This window comes from Lagenorhynchus albirostris, chromosome 2 (assembly GCF_949774975.1).
Source record: "Lagenorhynchus albirostris chromosome 2, mLagAlb1.1, whole genome shotgun sequence".
NCBI lineage: Eukaryota > Metazoa > Chordata > Mammalia > Artiodactyla > Delphinidae > Lagenorhynchus > Lagenorhynchus albirostris.
Window position 1 is genome coordinate 43,455,001 of NC_083096.1, and position 21,063 is coordinate 43,476,063.

A 21,063-nucleotide genomic window follows, 5' to 3' on the forward strand; every position below is an offset into this window, starting at 1 on the left:
GTAATAGAGAGCCATTTGGGCTTTTAAACTGAGAGAAATATAGGTATAACATTTGGTTTCCCCATATTATGCTCCAATTTACCTTAAAGCGTGTCTTTGAAAGAGAGGAAAACAAAACAAACACCACCTTTGAACACCACTTTAAGAGGTAGACTTTAGTCAGCCAGTGGATGAAAGGGTCACCAGGAGTCCTCAGATTCCCCTCAGTCATCACTCTCGTCTCATTTCTGGAAACCCTTACCTAATCTGAGGTAACACGCATCCTGCTGGCCGGTGGTTCTCAAGGACACAATATTCCCCTTAAGTCTGACACACAGAGAAAGTAAATAAGCTGCCAAACCACTGGTCTCAAAGGGGATGTCTCACAACAAAGAATATTCAAGTATATTGAGTATAAACATTCTCCTTTTCCTTGGCCGTCAGCCATTGTCTCATCCACCTTCAGATGTGTTATTTCAGTCCTATTCTCTTCCTGCCTTAGAAGGAAAAAGCAGCAAACCCTGGATTTATCTGGATTATTTAACACAGAAGAACACAGAGAAGCAAGCCTCATAAGAGGTGGTACTTCTGTTCTTTTTCTCTTCTTTTTTTCTGAACTCTTCACATCTTAGAGAAGAGTTAGTTATTCCCACAGTTAGAGTTGAGAACAGGTTATTCATCTGGGATGTAATGTTCATTAAAATAAATCAAGTCAGAGCTTTTCAGCATTATGCACTTTGCCTTTCAGTTACCCTTAAGAGTATGTGGCTCTGTAGTTAAGGTCAGAGAACACTCAAAAGTTCCACCAACCTTGGCTGCTTATTCACTGAGTGATGCTCGGAGGACAGGAGCAAGTTCAAGGACAAAGTGCCTTTTTGGTTGTTTTTATTTTTATATTAAAATCTTTGGCTCTATTGCGATCATAAGATCACTTCTCCATTATTTACTAAGAACCACCCCCAAATATTAAGGACTATAGCAAGTTACTGCACTTAATATAAATATCACATATCTAAAGTCAATTCTCACAGGAAGAGTGATCATACTACTTATAAGCCAATTTGTAGTACATTAATTAAAGTACAATTGTATTTTTGTTTTGCATATAAAGCTTAATTAAATAAACTGTCTGCAATAACTAAGGATGGCTTGTCAGAAAAATCCTATGGTAAGTTTTTTACATGTAAGTATTCTTCAGATAAATTGATTGTTGAGAAAGTCATTTATGCTGTTCCGTTAACTCGCCCTCAAATAAATGTGTGATACTTCACACACAGAGAAGACGTAGCAGGTGGGTAGTGTGCTGATAATCTACAGGACCCTTCTCCCCAGCCTCAGCTAGGCTGGCTCCAAATTCAAATTTAGCATCTCCCTGCTCCATCCCCCCGCCAGTCAAAATAACCATAACAAATTTAGTGTTGATTGAGCTACAGATGGCAAGACATTTAGGAGATACTGAATGCATGTTTTGTTTCGTTTACTTTAAATCAAATTTATTCATTAAAGAAAACATATGTTTCTATGGTATAAATATTATAACGAATACTGCTGGTCCTCAATTGAGTTCGTCTACTTTTTCAAGTTTTGTAAATATTATTTTTAATTTATTGTGGGCTAGTGAGTTAGATTTAAAGAAAATCATTGGTGATAATTTATTAGATGTGATTTGAAACACTTTTTCCATCTTTTTTGGTATGAATAAGCTGTGAGAAGTATTTAAGAGGTAAATGAACTGACAAGCGTGAATTTAAGGGTTATACTGCGTTAAACTGTTGTTGAATCTAATCTTCAAAAAGCTACCCTTATTGATAAAAGGAGTACAGATCTTCCTCAAATTACAATGGGGTTATGTCCCAATAAACCCACTGTAAACTGAAAATTCTGTAAGATGCACATGCATTGAATACATCTAATCTACTGAACACCACAGCTTAGCCTAGCCTACTTTAGAACAATTACAGTCTTTATGATGATTTAATTTTCTCTCAACATATGTGTTAATGAAATTTACCAATATAGTGTAATTATTATCAATGTAAGCATGTTTTTACAATACCTAGTTCTTCTTCCATTGTGGAACCTTTACTTTGAGAGCCAGAAACTCCCAAGACTCTGTTGAACAATATAGAAAAGGCACTCCCCCAGACACCTAAAATAAAGCAAAAACAGTATAACTTAGAATGCACAAGGATTTAAAACAGTCAAACAAACTCATGGTAGATTTTTATCACTTACCCATTAAGAAATGCAAGGGGTTTTCTTCATACTTCTTTACAACTGTTCCCATAAAAAATTTACTTCCAAATAAGTCAGGAGCCATAAAAGTACCATATTTAGCCATGCCAATCTCATATGGACTAAATTCAACCCAATCTGAAATCATTTTAAAAAATGCAATCCATTAATAGGGAAATACTACAGAGATGTGCACAAAGATTACTTCAACATTGTCATGATTATTCTCATTCATTTATTTGAAATATTTTTAAAAAATTAACCAAATGCCTATTATGCATATGGCATTGTATAGGAGAAGTTGGGAGGGGAAAGCTTACCGATGAATAAAATGAGAACACAAAGGATCCCTTAAGTTGCACAAATTGAATATCTTTTCACATTTAAAAACTCAGACATCTTTTATAAAGTCCATCTTAATTCTAAAGAAGGGAAAACTTTAGACTCAGTTTTAAAAATGCTGGCTCAGATGTTTAAAATCTGTGCAATTTGGGGTAGATTACTTGTATTCTCTGTGTTTTAGTTCCTTAATCTGTAAAATGTGAATAAAATCAGTAGATAGTTTGTAGAATTGTTGTGAAGATCTAACGAGTTAAGAAACTTAAAGAACTTAGAAGAGGACATAGCACATTCTAATCACTCAATAAACAGTAGCCACTATTATATTTTATGTATTCCTGTGGCTATAACTATGCCTAATAATCATCTGAATCTTAATCTATCCAAAAAAGAATTCCTGGTTTTTGACTCCATTTCCTTGCCATTCTCTGTCTTCCCCTGTTTGGTAAATGGTATTACTTTTCATATATTCATACCACTACCCATACGTTAGTATTATGCTTCATGGTCCTCTTTCTCTTATACCTCAAATACAAAAAATCAAGTTCTGTAGGCTCTATGGATCTCCACAATAGCCTCTTAAAACTTTCTCTATTCCCCTACTATCTTGTTGATACCCTGTAGCCAGATGGATTTTTAAAAATATAAATCACACCACACCAGTGCCAGATGAAAGCTTTCCAATGGCTTCCCATTACACTGAAAATAAAAACATGGCCAAGAAGTCCTCATGATGGTCTGGCTCATGCTCCTTGTCTGACTACATATCTTAACCAATCTCCTATCACATTTTGTCTTACTTATTCCACTTCAGCCACACACCTTCTTAATGTTCCTCCAAGAGACCAAGCTCATTCCTGTCTCACAGCCCTTAGGCTTGCTATTCCCTTCTGTAACCATAAGGCTTGCTCCTTCCTAACTTCAGTTCAAAGTCTTTGTTGACCATCTTCTATGGAGTCCCACTACCATGCACCCCTGCCTAACCCCAAACTCTCTGTCTGCCTTTTTTTTCAGTTTTTCCCTTTCTAAAATTATTGCATGTCTATAACCCTTTATCCAACAATCCAAAATCCAAATAACTCCAAAATCCACACTTTTTTTTGCTATTCGTTTGGTAGTAAAAGCCGACCTGAACTCATTTTGCAGAAAAACCAGTCTTGAAAAGATGTGAGGCTTAATCTTTAGATATCCCATGGAGTGTGAATATAAATACATTCCATTGGAGAAATCACTCTACTTGATTGTAAGACCCCAATGGGGGTATTATGTAATATGTAGTATATTTCTTAACTTCAAAATCTAAAATATTCTGAATTTTAAAACATCTGTCCTCAAAGTTTTGGAAAAGGAATTGCGGATATGCATATATTTATTATTTACTCAATAGTATAGGTTAGAACATTCTACTTTTGTGAAACAAGTTATAAAATCACAATTGTGATGAGAACACATTATAATTCATGTCACATCAAAGCCAAATGGTGCATATACCCTTCATGACAAAGTGGTGTGTTTTATAATGACTTACATGGAGTTGGTGAGACATGACTAGCAATGAATCAGAGGCCATGAGGAAAATTTCTATATCACTGTGAGTAATTTCTTATCTCTGAATTTCACACCCCTCTCCAGGGTACTAAAGGGTAAAGACCTCCTGGTTCCTACTCCTCTAGCAATCTCTTCTTGATTAATGTTGAGGTTTGTGTACACAGTAATGAGAGACATTCTCAAGAGGCAGATTTGCTCTCTAATCCTCACTGAAGAACTCACTATGGTACTTTGACTACTATTTCTCTGCTGCTGATTCCTACATTTCAAACTTGACCCTCTCTCCGGAGCCTCCATCTACTCATTTCCATCTTCCTGTTGTGCACTTACGTCTGAGTATGCTGTCATCACATCCTGCTCCACTTGCCTGGAAAGGAGCTCATCACCTTGCTTCCCAGTCAAGCTTACCTGCTTCTGTAAATCACACTATTACTGCCCAGAAAAAAAATTTATCTTAACTGAAATCACTCTTAAACCCACTCACATCAAATCCATCCATCGCACATTTCATTGGTAACCTTTAAGCTTTTCACATTCATCTTCTCCTCTCTTTCCTTATCAGTTTCTCTCTAGTTCCAGGACCTTATTTAAAGAAACACAGTAATATCACTGCTTCCAGTTTCTTTCTTACCAATCTACCCATATGAATCACCGAAATACTTCTTTTCAAAAACACTATTTAAATAATTTTATTGCCTTACCAAAAATCATTAAGTATTTCCCATTATCATAACTGAATAGAAACATTTCTGTCTGGAATTCAAAGCTTTCTATAACTTGGCACTAATGTTTTTCCCAAATACACCACTACTCTTCACCAGTTCACGCATGAGACCAAGGCTAATGTCTCTTTACTGCTCCCCAAAATGTACCTTTGGCTTACCTTCTGAACATTTTCTTACACTGTTCACACAAAGTTGACTTTTCACCCCCAACTGATAGATCTTTCCAAGTTTAACTTAAATCTGAGTTCCATCACCCTCATGAAGTCCTTCTTATGACTATACTAAATCTCTAATATCTTACAATTTATGTCAGTTCTATATACTCTAACAGATAGTAGTATTCTATGTGTATGGCTTACTAATGTTTTATTTTTGTCTTGTTAATGAGACTATAGACTTCTTGAGGAAGTACTATATTTTTACTTCTATAGCATCTGTTAAAGAACTTAACATGATGTTAAGTCTAGAAATTGTGCTCAGTAAATGCAATTTACTGACCAATGGAAACTTTAAAATGAAAGTTTGAAATCCTACTAGAAATGTAGTGAAGTGGAGGAGCCAAAAATATGTAACCATTTAAACAACTAATATTTATGTGTTTAAAGCCTTCAAAAGGGGAAAGTGTTTAAAACTTTTCTAAGAGGGAAGAAAAACATTCTCTGGTATTGTTGAAGTAAAGCTGATAAAACTTCTGTAAGGTAGTTTGGATCTTTGACTGTTTATAATATAATTCAAATAATATTTTAACTTTTTTTCTTGAATGTCCATTTTAATCTAAGCAAATTTAAAGGCATAAAGTATAGACATGTCTCCTTTTTTTTTTTCCCCAATAACTCAAGCTACTCAAACACTCATAACATGCCCCTTTGAATGTCTTATCTGGGTACAAGATCAACATAACTAACGTTTGATGGTTTTGTCCAACTCTGTTGGAAGAAACAGCTTGAACCTCCTCATCACAGAAACTTAACAATGAAGGTTAATGGGGTTTCTCTCATGTCAGTAACAATATTGAAATTAGGCAGTTGGCCCAAATCAGACACATCCAAGTTGAAAGACTACTAACTGCACATAAAACAGCCATTTCTCACTCTAGATGAATCTAAAATATTCACTCGCTGGAAATATTATTTATTCTTTAATTATTGTAGTCAGATTTTCTCTTGAGAATGGCTGCTGACTAAAACTTCAGAATAAAAAGAGACAACTGTGAAAATGCCATTAACAATCGTAACAGTAACAATAAAACTATTATATTTTTATGTCCCTTTATCATAGTCAGTATTATCCCTATCTCATGCAATTGGCTTAATAGCTCTGTAAGATAAATCTGATGTTTATTAATACTGGCTGCTGACTAAAACTTCAGAATAAAAAGAGACAACTGTGAAAATGCCATTAACAATCGTAACAGTAACAATAAAACTATTATATTTTTATGTCCCTTTATCATAGTCAGTATTATCCCTATCTCATGCAATTGGCTTAATAGCTCTGTAAGATAAATCTGATGTTTATTAATACCCTTCTTTTTAATAATGAGGAAAATAAGAATCAGAGAGATTAAATGACCCATCCAAGGTATTTCAGCTTAGAAGTAAGACAAGGCTTCCAAATTAGTTTAATGCTTGTTTAACTAAATCATAATGCTTCTGGGGTAAAAGAAGCCTTGTTTGGCTATGCACAAATTTGACTGGCGTGCTAGTGGTATTTACCAACCAATTTCCAAGCATTCCAAGACCTCATAAGACAATAGCTATGGGAAAGCAAAAATAAAACAAAACAAAACCAACACTAACAAAAAAACAATTTATCATGGCCCTTACTTTTCTTAACTCTCCCTATGAACTCCATCACAAAGTGTGGTTCCTCATTGCTGCTGAGTACGCCATGGTTATCCGACACTCTTACTGCATGCCTGAAACCCCCATCCAAGAATTAAATTTGCCTTTCATATACAAATTCTATTCATCTTCAGACCTTTGACTCTTCTCATACAGCTTTCATAGAACACTCCACATTGTTAAGATTTACTGAAACTTGATTTGGGCCTGCAATTGTTTTAAGTACTTTACATACTTTATCTCATTTATTTAGCAAAATACTATAAGGAGAGTCTCATCCTCATTTAACAGGTGAGAAAACTGAGGCTAAAAGGTGTCACACAACTTGGTCAAGGAAACAGTGCATAGTAACATTCTGTTCTCTCTTGTGCTTTAACTTCTTTAATAACTATTGCAAATTTCTCAAACATATTATCAGGTCTTATAGAAAAAGGGCGATATACTGTGGAGGGAAGGGGAGTTCAAGCTCAGCACCTGGCATACTACCTTCTACATCATCAGTAATCAGAGAAGCCAATATTTTTATAAAAAGAACAAAGTATTTCAAGACCAATTCTCAGCTCTGCTACTTACTTTCTATGTGGAAATGGGCAAATCACTGAAACTTTCTGAGGTTTTTTTTTTTTTTTTTTCTGTGAAGCAGAGCTAAAAATACCTCCTTCCCTCCCTGGGTTGTAGTAAATATTGAATAAGACAATAAATATGATAAGTGCTTTCTGAAGCATGAGAAACATTTTAGTCAAGATAATTGATAAACACTTGTTGAATGAATGAATTCCAGGTGCACTGCTTTTATAAACTATTCAAAATTCTAGCTTGACAGTAGTCAGTTGAAGAAAAAGTGAGACTTGGTAAAACTGCACAAGAATTCTAGATACAAATCTGGTGATTACATGCCATTCACAATGATTTTTTAAGCTCATGGTGTGACTGATGTCACTGAGATACTTTTCCTAAAAATACAATGAACCCTACTAGCCACAGTCAGAAATTCTATCACACTGCAGACTAGGACTGGCAGTGGCCTGGAGAAGTACGAAGTCACATCCTTTTAGAGCACCCAACAAGAAACAGAGCTACAGAAGAAACAAATGTTTACATCTGAGATTTAACAAAATGAGGCATTTTTTTCACCAGCTGCCACAAGTACAGGCTAGTACTTTTAAGGTGCTGAATTATAAAAATTAGAATAGTGTTTTGAATGATAAACAGATATCATGTTACCCAATTTAATGAACAGATAAACAGCAAACAAAAATATATGCCTTGCCTAAAAGCCCTAGACATAGTATTTTGTTAAAAATCCTTGAGAAATGAATAATTAAAATTGAATATTGATTATATTCATGATTTACTTTTATATCGTCTTTCCCACTAATTTGAATGAAGATATACTAGTAACTAGTTTCACAGGATAGTCTCTACAATCAGAAAATCATCTAGCTTAAAAAATTCTTATATTTTCAAAAGTTTTTATGTTACAGAAAATATATTAAAATAAGCAACTAAAATTGCTTATGAACTTCCTCTAGAGAAAATCATTAGGAACCACAGTTCAAAGTTTCCAGGAAATGTTTTGCAAGAGGAAATTCCATACCTGCAAACATCAGCTCTGAGACATCGGGTTTGACATGGAGACAGGTGAAAAGAGGCAAAGGGCACTGTCCAGTATTGACTTTTTCCTTCAAACTACTCAAGGTAGTGTTCATTCTCTGTCCACAGAAGAAAGAAAAGGTTTTACATATACAAACAGATACAGATTTAAAAAAACTATGTAAAATAGTACTTCCAATCAAGACACAAAATTTTTGTAATAAAAATAGTCTTACTAAAATAGTCTTACGACTATTTTCAGGACCTCTGATCCTGAAAAACAGCAAAAAGTAAGCTCTATGGAGGTAATTACCTTCATTCTAAAAAGAGCCATACGTCTCAGGACTATATCGACGTTTGGTAGCTAGGGAGCCCAGAAGGAATTGAGCCCCCAGATTCCCTGGCACAAACTCTACCCGCCCTGTTTCATGTTCAGATAAAATGTCGCTCTGTTGTCATGTGTCGAATGGGTTTCTTCCATGTGATTCACTCCTTTTTTTTCTGACTCTCTCCAGGAAAGCTCCATTCTTCTTCTGCTATTTAAATATTACTTCTATTCACCTCTTTATCTAAAAGAGATTGCTATTTGGGCAGAATGGGCAGTTAAGGGTTAAAATGTGTATTTTTCCAAAGAAAAGGAATAAAAAAGTATTTCCCTATACATCAAAACCGACACGTAGGGAGTTCCCTGGCAGTCCAGCGTTTAGGATGCTGCGCTCTCACTGCCGAGGGCTCGCGTTCAATCCCTGGTCGTGGAACTAAGATCCCGCAAGTCGCGCGCTGTGGCCAAAAAAACCAAAAACCAAAAACAACAACAAAACTGACACATAGTTAGAATAAATTAGTAAGCTGGTAAGAACTAATGTAATGTAGGATGAAACGTATTATAGAAGAGTTACGTCTGGCAGGGAGTATGTACTCAGTACATGTTGATAGGATAAGGTGAGTCAACTTTTACAAAATGTATCGTATTTTGTTTTATTTAAAACATTACGATATACATCATTTTCTTGTATTAAAAGGATTGTAGACTGAGCCAAGGCTTACATTGTGAATTAGTGTTTCTCCTATTAACATCCCAAAGATATCAGTAAAGGTGACAGGTTGTCCAGAGCTTTTCTTCTTCCATAAAGACTCAATGTATCTTTTAATTTTCTGTGGTGTGAGAAGTAAAAGAGGGTTGTGGCTAACACTTTTCATTAGTTCTTCATTAATCTCCTCTGGTCCTTTCTCTGGAAAATCAGGGTGAGAATATAAAGTTGACATGTACCTGTAAAGAAGACAAAAGACAATCAGTAACGATAAAGGGCATCACACAGTAAGTAGTCTCCAAAGAAAGCAGTCATCTTTGTCATCAGAAAATGAAAGAATAATAGAAATAGTTGGTTAACTAATTTTCTGATTGAAGACATTAACTCATTTAAGGAAAGGATGCAACAATCAGAATACAGCTGGTCTACAACGGAAGTAAAGGAGAGGCCTCAGAGGAAACACTGGACTTCTCCTGCACAGTCCAGAGGAGAGGATGCCCTATTGGGCCAACTCTTCACTGTCTAGTCTCCAGGAATGGGTATCCCTAACAGACCATTAGAGACTGATGACACAACACACTGAGAGCCATGTAAATAAATTGACTTGCTGGATATAATACTAGCCAAGCAATCTGATAATTTGACTTTCCATTATGATTATCTATAGGTAGAAAATGTGCTGTCCAAACAATTGTGAATGCCTAATTCTCCTGACAATTGTGTGTGTGTGTCCATTGGCCTAGATAGAATCCCAAGCTTTGCCAACTGTAGGTCTCAGAATTTCTGAGCATACAAATCTAATGGTGAAATCATGGAGAGGAGTAGGTCTGAAAGATAAATGCTTTCTTGTGAAGATTCTTGGCCAACAGCCATTTGGCCGCCTCTAGTGATGCTGGAAATCACCATATGCCTTGGTATGTGATATTTAGACAGTAAACATTAAGTTATGATCCTCCTGGGAACCAATATCTCTAATACTGTAGCTCTCAAACTAAATATTAATTATTAGTTTACTTATCTGTCTCCCCTAATTAGTTGTGACCATCTGCAGGGAAAACTTTGCTTATTTATCTTTTTTAGTCTCAATGATTAGCAAATTCCTAGTATACGACAAGCACAGTATATTGAACTATTGAACTGAGAGCACAAAATAATGAAAGAAATACTCTACCACTTCACCCAACCAAAGAGAATGTAGCACATATTTAAATCTCCTGTCTTCTTGACATTCATAACAAAATGCCACCATAGTGATTTATCTTCCCTTCATGGAGGGGAGAAAACTAACTGTTATTGAGTCTTGGTATGTTCTAGGCCTGTGCTGGCTAATTGCTCATAAGCTGTTGTCTTGAAGACTTGTGATAGCTTTCAATTCTTCTATTTTAAAGATAAGCAGAGGATTGATGAATTTAAATAACATGTTCATGGAAGCAACCTAAGTGTCCATCAACAGATGAATGGATAAAGAAGATGTGGCACATATATACAATGGAATATTACTCAGCCATAAAAAGAAATGAAATTGAGTTATTTGTAGTGAGGTGGATGGACCTAGAGTCTGTCATACAGAGTGAAGTAAGTCAGAAAGAGAAAAAGAAATACCGTATGCTAACACATATAAATGGAATCTAAGAAAAAAAAAAAGGTCATGAAGAAACTAGGGGCAAGATGGGAATGAAGACACAGACATACTAGAGAATGGACTTGAGGATATGGGGAGGCGGAAGGGTAAGCTGGGACGAAGTGAGAGACTGACATGTACATATATACACTACCAAACGTAGAATAGATAGCTACTGGGAGGCAGCCACATAGCACAGGGAGATCAGCTCGGTGCTTTGTGACCACCTAGAGGGGTGGGATAGGGAGGGTGGGAGGGAGGGAGATGCAAGAGGGAAGAGATATGGGAACATATGTATAACTGATTCACTTTGTTATAAAGCAAAACTAACACACCACTGTAAAGCAATTATACTCCAATAAAGATGTTAAAAAAAAACTATCACAGAAAAAAAAATAAAAAAAAAATAACATGTTTACAGTTCCCCAATTAATAACAGAACTCGAATTTAAAATCTGTCCTCTCCCCTGATAGCCTTTATTTTTTAAAAATCTTTAAAGTAAGATTTCAGTTCTTAGAGATCAAACTACTCCCACTACACATTAAATTAGAATTACTTGTTGGATTCAGACTTCTTTAGAGACAAACTGAGAATAATTAAAACTTAACAAATGAAGAGTGATGACAGACCTAAAATGGAACACATGCTCTGCAAAAAAAAAAAAACATTCTTAAAAGATCTTTATTATATAAACTGGATTCTTAACATTTCTCACAACATGAGATAATGATAAATCAGATAGACTTACTTTGAACTCAAGCCTGGTATAATCACCAAATATCTATTAAAATTACAGCTGAGATTGCTAGAAAGATGCAGAGTCCATCCGTTCCTATAGTTATTCCAAGGTCTACCACACGATTCATCTAGATGAACAAAGATCTGATTCTGGACCTCATCATGCTTTTCAATAAATGCACACATTGGTGTAATGATATTGGTTTACATTTAAGGATACAATAAAAATGGGAAAATAAAACTTCTTTTTGAGTCTCTAAGTAATCAATTCTGGAACTATTCAGGATACGTTTCATTCTTTATGAGAACATTAAGAAATTCTTTACTGGTCTTAGTATCAAGTATAATTTCTATATCCATGGATCATTGGCTTGCCCTTAACTTATTAAAAATGTGCATTATATAACTGTGCATAGTTTGGATTTTGCCTTGAATTCTAGAAACCTGAAACCAAAGTCTGTGTCTCATGCCTCCCAAAGCTACAGGTTATAGAATGAACTTTTAATCTAGTTTCTAGTTTTATACATATATATATTACACACACACAAACATATACTTTTTTCCACTTCTATCTTTATTGTATGCAATCCAGTTTTACTTTATTATTAAGATACATCAAATCATTTCCTTAATGAAGCAGGATAAAAATAAGGAAAAGAATCAAACAATGTCAGCAGAAATCAATTTAGCCACAGAATTTTTTTTTTTAGGGTAGGTGAAGAGGAAATGATACGATCATTCTGCTATTGGAAGTTGTCATTTCTAACTGTTCAGCAGAATGATGTAATTACTCACATCTCATTCACGTTATTTAAGACTTCTCTTCTCCATCTATATTTAGTTGGTCTTTAAAATGAATCAACATATGATTCTAACAAGTACCTCAGCCTCACGGATTTCCTCCAGCAGGATCTGGAGGCTCCTCTTTTCTCTTCCTTTCCTCCCAATGTTTGCCATTGGATCAAGACTCAGAAAATCCTTCCTCTGAGGTTCAGAGATTGCTCAAAACCTAGGAATCTGTGCCACAGTTTCAGAGGCAGATCATTTTAAGAGGTCAAGTGTATATGCATGTCAGTCCAATTCTTTCTTTTCTGCTCCATGTAGAACGGTTGCAGTCCATTTCTGCTCTCTAAAGGTTGAAGTAAACTCATTCACTTGGGGAGTCTCTCTCTCCCCCTTTCTCTTTTTCTTTCCCTCCCATGAAACCATTGGCTCGAGTATACAAGCCCTATGGAAAGACAGAAGGACCTAGAATACCTCAACCATTTGCATTGGGGCTAATGTTCTCTGCTTGTTCAGCATTTATGGGCCCATTTTCCTTAGAAGTAAGAAGTGTGAGTTGGACAGACATTTCATGACATCATTATGGTGACATCTAAGACTTGGATTTTGGCTTTGGTGACAGCTAAAGATGGAATAGCAGGCAATGGTCAATTTTCCTTAAATTGCTTTTTTTGCTTTTTGTTTGTTTGTTTGTTTCTTTGATTGCACCAAGGCAGAATTCAGCTATCATGAGCTTCTGTGGACATATTACCATCTAAAGCACACAAGCATCAACTCCGTAGTTAAGCCTTAATTTTCATCTCTTCGCCAATAAGTGACTCCCAATTATACCAATCAAGTTTCAAAAACTAAGTGTCTTAGACATAGCAGGGCCTCTATAAATAATTATTGAATGAAAGGGTCTTCAATTTATTTCTCTATAAATCTGAAAATACTCACCTGTAATTTTTCAATATATTTATATGATGGGACACCTCATTCTCTCCATATGAATGCATTTTAGGCTGAGTACAAAGTTAAAAAAAAAAAACTTTAAATTATGCCAGTGAACAAGGAATTCTCGGTTCACTTCCTGCCTCCAAATCACAGAGTCAAAGTTTTAAAATATCAGTGTCTGGCTCCCCAGGACCTTCCTAATCAGAATCTTCAGGGGTAAACATTTAGAATTTCTCTGCTTAAAAAAGTGCCAGAAGTGATTCTCATATGCAATCAAGGTTTGGAATGTCTTCACAAGACCCTCGACATTGGGAAGCAAATATCCTGAAATCCTAAATAAATTCCTAGATTAATTTTTCCCCAAAATGCAGTTACTTATGCAAGTCTTCATTTAGTCATTAAACACGTGACAAGTGGGAGAGGTTCATTAGCACAGTCCTCACCTCAAACAACATATTTTCTCTAACATAATCTTGATCTTTTAGCCTATCATTTCTTACAGGCCAGCTCCTATTAAAATTGGTTTATTTTTCAATGTCCCACGAATTCTTCAGATGTTAAACTGAAAGTTTTCATTCTTGAATTCTTTTTTATAGCTTAATGAATTGGGTCCCATTGCCTATAGACACAGAGCTGCTCTCATTTCTCTTTAGACGGTAATGTCATACAAACACAGCAGTTGAAATCCAATAGCCCTGTGACACCACAAATGAGCAGCTGTGCTGAGGAAGAGAGCTGTGCTCACTGAGCAAAAGAACACAGGATTACTGTCACTAGTTCACTCAGGCCAGTTCTCCTGCTTGGCTAATTCTTACATTTAATGAATAACAACTATCATCCAAAAATAATTTCAGAAATAATTATCATAAAGATAGTAGCAATTATAAGAAAAGCTTTGGGCTTCCCTGGTGGCGCAGTGGTTGAGAGTCCACCTGCCGATGCAGGGGACACGGGTTCATGCCCCAGTCCAGGAAGATCCCACATGCCGCGGAGTAGCTGGGCCCGTGAGCCATGGCCGCTGAGCCTGCGCGTCCGGAGCCTGTGCTCCGCAACGGGAGAGGCCACAACAGTGAGAGGCCCGCGTACAGCCAAAAAAAAAAAAAAAAAAAAAATCTTTGTCTTACATAAAATTCTCTTTTGTGATCACAGAAAACTTTACGGGAGGTCCAAGCCTTCTCCAGATATTTCCATATTACCTAATTTGTGCCAGGTAATGGTCATGTATCAGCAGAATATAAAAACTTATACAACAGAAGAGTGTACTTTCTTTTTCCAAGTGTTTCTGACTTCCTTCCTTTGAACTTTCTACCTTCTCACCTATAGTGTTTGAGAGAAAATTGTTAATGTGAATCATCCTGACCACCTTTTATTTTGTCTCAGGAAGTGTCTCTTTTCTCCATGGTTAATAGCTTCACTTGTGCTTTTTATCTTGTCCTGTCCTGTCTCTGCCCGAATCTCTTTGTATCCAAGATCCATCTATTTCTTTATCTTCTATCTATCCCTCTACACTATTTCCATCACCTCAGACTTCTACAAAAATGCTCTAGTCTTTTATATTCTGAAAACAAAATGAAACATTTCCTGGGTCCTATATTCCCTGTCTTGAAATAATAGATGGCTCCTACTAAGGTTTACATTCCCACCTTTCTTTCTTTCATCTCCTATTCATTTCTTATTTGTAATTTCATGATCAAAAGTGCCCTTCATTTACTTTATCTAGTAATTTTCACTAAAACCATGAAATCTCCAAACCCAGTTCTAAGCGAAGCTTCTCATAGATTTTTCCTCTATTAAAATACCCACTACTTTGTGAAGCACTCCCACACTTGACCTCTGCAAACTCATCTTCCCTTGATTCTCTTCTCTGATGGCTACTTTGCATTGTCCATTAGGGTTTTCTTTCTCCCTCCCTTCCTTCCTTCCTTCCTTCATCTCTCTCTCTCTTTCTCTCTTTCTCTCTTTCTTTCTTCCAGTAAGTTTTTAGATGTTTTGAAGAACTACAAATTAAATTATTGATGGTAATAACTGAAGTGGTAGAAATTGGTGAAATTACCAAGGGAGGATGTGTCGATATAATAGAATAAAAGGCAGGTCCTGGAGGGAAGCTCATTTTAAGGAAAAAAGTAGTGGAAGTAGAAAAGACAGCTATGAGGAGAGAGCAATCAGAGGATGGGGGGGGGAAAGGCATGGTAGGAGGGATTTGAAAGAGGGACAACTGAATGTGTGAAATATCTCAACTCCCAACTTCATCCTCCCTGACTCCCCCCAAAAAGTTGAGGAGAATAAGAACTTCAAAAGACACCATTATATTTGGAAATTATGTGGCCTCTTGGTGAAAAATGATTGTAGGATTTTAGGAGTACATGGATTTTAAGGAAATAGAATAACTAAGAAAAGGCTTCAGCTCAGTGCTTTGTGACCACCTAAAGGGATGGGATAGGGAGGGTGGAATGGAGACTTAAGAGGGAGGGGATATGGGTATATATGTATACGTATAGCTGATTCACTTTGTTATACAGCAGAAACTAACACACCATTGTAAAGCAATTATACCCCAATAAAGATGTTAAAAAAAAAGAGATAGGCTAATTCTAAAGTCAACTTCCTACAACATTAAAATGTATACATTTAAAAAAAAAAAAGAAAAGGCTAAACTTTGAGGAAATTAGACACTGAAGGATAGAGCAGGAATTGAAGGTGGCCTATAATATTTAAATGATTGGCCTGTAACATCTAAAATTCTCTTAATTACATTTTGTAGGACTTGTTTTCAGAACCCTGAGAGGGGATCTTAGATGTTTTCCCAAATCTATAACCAAAGCAATGACTGCAGCTCTAATTAAACACAAATATACACTATTACACCACTAAAATAGCACTCAAGGCCTGGTCTTTCTTTGTTAGACGAATTTAAGAAAGCAAGCTTCTTGCAATGTATTAGTCAGTGATGGACCACAGGGATCTAAAAACCAGTGAATACAGATAAAGAAAACTACCTGAAGAGTAATAATAAAATGCTTGAACAGGTGAATTAATCTAAGGGTCCAAGTTTTCCATCACATTCATATTACTCATTAAACAGGCAGGTGCATGCTCTTTCCTTCAAAGGAAAGAATAATGATGGGCTACACCTTTCTTTCAGAAAAGACTAATCATTTTGAGAGTACATACAAAAAAGGTGGCAACCATGGTTCTAAGTTTTTGTTTTTCAGTTAAAGAAACTGGTTCACAATATTTAAGAAACTATAGACTCTTTAAATATGAATCTCTATGTAGAACAGGGGTCCCCAACCCCCGGGCCGTGGACCTTAGGAACCGGCCATGCAGCAGGAGGCGAGCACTAGGCGAGCGAGTGAAGCTTCATCTGCCTCTCCCCATCGCTGGCATTACCTCCTGAACCATCTTCCCACCAATGGAAAAATTGTCTTCCATGAAACCGGTCCCCAACATTTTGGGCACCACTGATGTAGAATATATAGCTGTCCAAGAGAAGGTTCTGGTTTAGTTGAAAGAACCTAGAGTAGGGGATCGAAATCCTAAGTCTATATGTTGGCTCTGCTACTGATCTTGGACAAATCACTTGCCTTCTGAATCATATTTTCTTTACTTGAAAGATGAAGAAACTCATAGCCATCTCACAGGATGAGAAGACACAGAAATTTTAAAATATAGACATATATAATATATATTATTATATATATTGTAATTATATGATATATACTTATATAATACATATGTTATATATTTATGTATAATAAAATATTATAAAAGATAAGTTTTATCATGGCTGAGTGACTAAAAGGCCTTACAAGCCAATATCAGAAGTTCTATAATAAGGTGATACTTTTATTTGAGATATCTAAGCAAGGACTAAATATATGATTTTCAACATACTTATTATGTGAGGTAAGCAAACCAAAAAGTACATAGTATTGTCTTTGAAAACGTTTTATAAATATATTCTTGAAAAGGCAAATCTATAGCATACAAATATTATACATGCAGATGCTTTAACTCTGTCTCTAAATTTAGCTGAGCTTAGATACATTTAAAGGATTAATTTCATAATTAGATATAAATCAGTGAAATTTATTGCATTTCTTCATTCAAAAGTTGTTTCCTTCTTCTGTATACTGAGGTATCTTGCATTTCATTCTATCTGCCTTAAAGAAGAAAATGAATACCTAGCGAATCATGTACTTAGACATAATCGCTGCAAGATTACAAATCAGTAAATTATAGGAAGATTAAATTAATTATGGGTGGAGTATGTTATTCCACTTCTGAGATATTTCTATAGAATTATTTCAATTGACCTATTTTTTTGTTTTATGTTTAACTACATTTTAAGTCACGAATGGGCTTAAAGGGAGCAAACTTATGACAACAGTCATCATTAAGTATGAATTTGCCTTAAAAAATATTTTTAAGAACAAATTACTGCATCAAGCTGGAATATTTCAGTAATTTGAAGTTAATGTCAGTTTTCTAAACCCTCATTTCTTTTCTAAGTTTCAGGTAGATAAATGCTAAGCATTTAGGATGATAAAACTAAGGTTTAAAATGTATACTAACCACGTAGATCCAGAAAGACCAGCAATGTAGGTAGCGCAATCTAAAATTCCTGATTCATACAATGCCTTCATCACACCGGAGAATCCTACCATGGCTCGGAAACCCCCACCTGAGCCCAGTATGGCCACCACAGGCACCTGGAATGATGAAACACAGAGATCATTTGTAAAGTAAAATCATAAAATATGTCATTTTCATTTCAGTTTTTCTATGTCCCACATTTGGTAACAAAGAATTGTAAGTTCACTCATACCTTGATAATATCTAATTGTTAAAAAGAAGAAAATAGGGCTTCCCTGGTGGCGCAGTGCTTGAGAGTCCGCCTGCTGATGCAGGGGACACGGGTTCGTGCCCCGGTCCGGGAAGATCCCACATGCCACAGAGTGGCTGGGCCCGTGAGCCATGGCCGCTGAGCCTGCGCGTCCGGAGCCTGTGCTCCGCAACGGGAGAGGCCACAGCAGTGAGAGGCCCGTGTACCGCAAAAAAAAAAAAAAAAAAAAAAGAAGAAAATAATGTGTCACTTAAGAAAATCAAGAATTAATGTCTATTAGAAAGCAGATATTATTAAAATAGCCAACTAACTCTGATAGCAACAACAATCCTTTATATTTGCTTGACTCCTTGCAGTTTGGGGCTTGCTTTTGGGTGTAGTTTTTTTTGAATTTGATCCTCTCAAAATTGCTATAAAATGAGCAAAAAAGTATTTGCTCATTTTTCAGATGGAAGTTCTGAAAGGCTGCTATTACTTGTATAAGATCTATTAGCTGGTAATCTGCAGTTGAGTAAGCATCTTGCCTTCTTGGTCCAGAATTCTTAGCACTCCTTTATGCTGACCCATTTCAAAAATATGCTGTTATTTAAGCCATCAAAAAGAACTTAAACAACTACAAAAAAACCTACAAAATTTATTTCTTCATTCTTTAATTCATTCATCAATCTGATTAAGTGGTCTCTATGTTTCAAGTATCCCCAGGGTGGATCTGGGGAATATAGTTAATTTAAGTGAGGCAGAAATGTAAAAATAATTATAACAACAAGAAACACAGGAATAGATGATATTCACTGAGCTCTTATTATCTGGTAGGAACTGTTAGTATTTTACAGAAATTGTCTTATTTAATCTTCATAAAATCACTATGAGGTTTCCATTTTACAGAAGAGGAAACCAATGCACTTAAAACCAAGACCTTGAAAACTTTTTCAGGGTCATGCAATCAATAAATAGCAGAGTTGAGTCAAGGGTCAAACCCCAGGCTCCTGGTAGTACACCTTACCAAAGTCAAATGCTACAGGCTGGCAGTACATGAGGTCTAGAAGATGTGGTCAATTTCAGTCAGAGGGATTGGAGTGGTGGAGAAAGTTTCACAGACAAAGAAGAAACCTGAGCTTGATGTTAAAGATGTACAGTTATTCCGTAGGGAGAGATGAGGGCAGGGAAGGAGGCTGTTCTGGAGATGGGAGAAGCATAAGCCAATGAAGAGTTTTTGCAGTAAAATAGGCTATCTGTAATGTGACTGAAATGCAAGCGTGTTTCTTTGAAGAGGGAGATATTGTCATTTTCCTTGTGGTCCTGAAGCATTATTGCCTAAGAGAGCTGGTTGTTTCCCTATACCCAGCAGTTCTCAACGTGTGCATAGTTTTTAGGGGGTCCACAAGGTCAAAACTATTTTCATAACAGCAGGAAGATCTTATCTTCCTTTTTTTCATTCTCATTCTCTCATGAGTGTACAAAGGAGTTTTTCAGAGACTACATGATGTGTGATATAGCAACATTTGAATTTAAAAGCAGATATGAGAATACACCTGCATTGTGTTCCCAGCACTTGGATCCTGACTCTTGGGTGTCACTCACCAATGTGATAAATATATATATATATATATATATATATACACACACACACACACACACACACACACATACACAGAATCATTATTTTAGAACTAAAAAGATGAAAAAGGCTATAGAATTCTTTCATAGAGAAAGGGAAGTCTCTAGAGGTTAGGTCTTATTGGAGGTAGAACAGTGAATAGCAGGACACCTAGCACTAACTTCCAAATTCAGGGCTCTTCTCTAATACTCAGTGGCCATCAAATCAGATGCAAATTGAAGACCTCATTAATGAAAACACAGTCTACCAGTTCAGTGCAATGCAGCAATTTAAATGGCTTTGAACCTGTGTATGTTCAGATGAACAGAATGCTCTCAAACATAGTTTTAAAATTGTAAATAAAGTAAAATATATAAGTTCTTAAAAACTTCTATGGAGAGGGAGGAAAGCTAAGATAGGAAACTAAAGTGGGTTATACAGTGGGCGAATGGAGTATAATATAGTATTAATATTAAGAGTAGTTGTAAGGAAGGCAGATTACAAATTAGGAGAAGGAGGAGGGATTTCGATTAGGCCTTGAATGAAGGCTTGAGTTTATAGGCAATACAATAATAGTGATAATAATAATAATAGTAAACCATTTATTGTTACTATGTGCCAAACACTGGGCCTAAGGTCAGGCCAAGATAGGCACAAATAAGAAAGGGTATGTGATTTTGAGATGAAAAGACCAGCCTTCTTATTGCAGCAGGAGTATACTAGGAAGTTGGGAAAAATAAGACTATGAAGGGCTTTAAGGGGAACAGAAGTCAGAGGGGATTTTAAGCCTGTTGATTTGGTTACTTGCAACACTAACATTAAACCCAATACAAGTCAGGTAGTTCAGAGTAAAAAAATTCTTAGTAACAGATTACACTGTTTCATTTCAACATACAACACACAACCTGTGCTATTGTTCAGAGAGAGATTTCATAAGAGAAGTTGGAAGATTGAACATAAAACCTCTTTAATCCTGAGAAAACAACTCCCCAGATGTCCTTCTTCATGTGCCAGTAGCCCAACACATACTTATGGATGACTATTTTACGTTAGGAATTTTCTGGAAACAGCCCCTTATTAAACCGGGATTCATGTGTTATGTAACCCATTGTTTTCATTATTGCTTTACACTAATTCTTAAAGAGGGTTTTCAGGTAAGATATTTAAGTCAGAAATTTGGGTTGCTATCAGAGGAAAGAAAGTGTCATACTATTTGTACATAAAACTTGAATAATGAAATAACTGAA

General features: G+C 35.9%; 1 protein-coding gene across 3 annotated transcripts in view; it reads right to left on the reverse strand.

The window, feature by feature from the left end:
* PLA2G4A (phospholipase A2 group IVA) overlaps nt 1-21,063 on the reverse strand; it is a 160,975-nt gene that overhangs the window by 36,335 nt on the left and 103,577 nt on the right. For all 3 annotated transcript variants that reach the window (XM_060142140.1, XM_060142141.1, XM_060142142.1), the window contains exons 8-12: nt 17,949-18,085; nt 9,311-9,533; nt 8,268-8,382; nt 2,215-2,352; nt 2,036-2,128 (exon numbers count right to left, since the gene is read on the reverse strand). In XM_060142140.1, the coding sequence (XP_059998123.1) occupies nt 2,036-2,128; nt 2,215-2,352; nt 8,268-8,382; nt 9,311-9,533; nt 17,949-18,085 (706 nt within the window). The remainder of the gene's footprint in view (nt 1-2,035; nt 2,129-2,214; nt 2,353-8,267; nt 8,383-9,310; nt 9,534-17,948; nt 18,086-21,063) is intronic.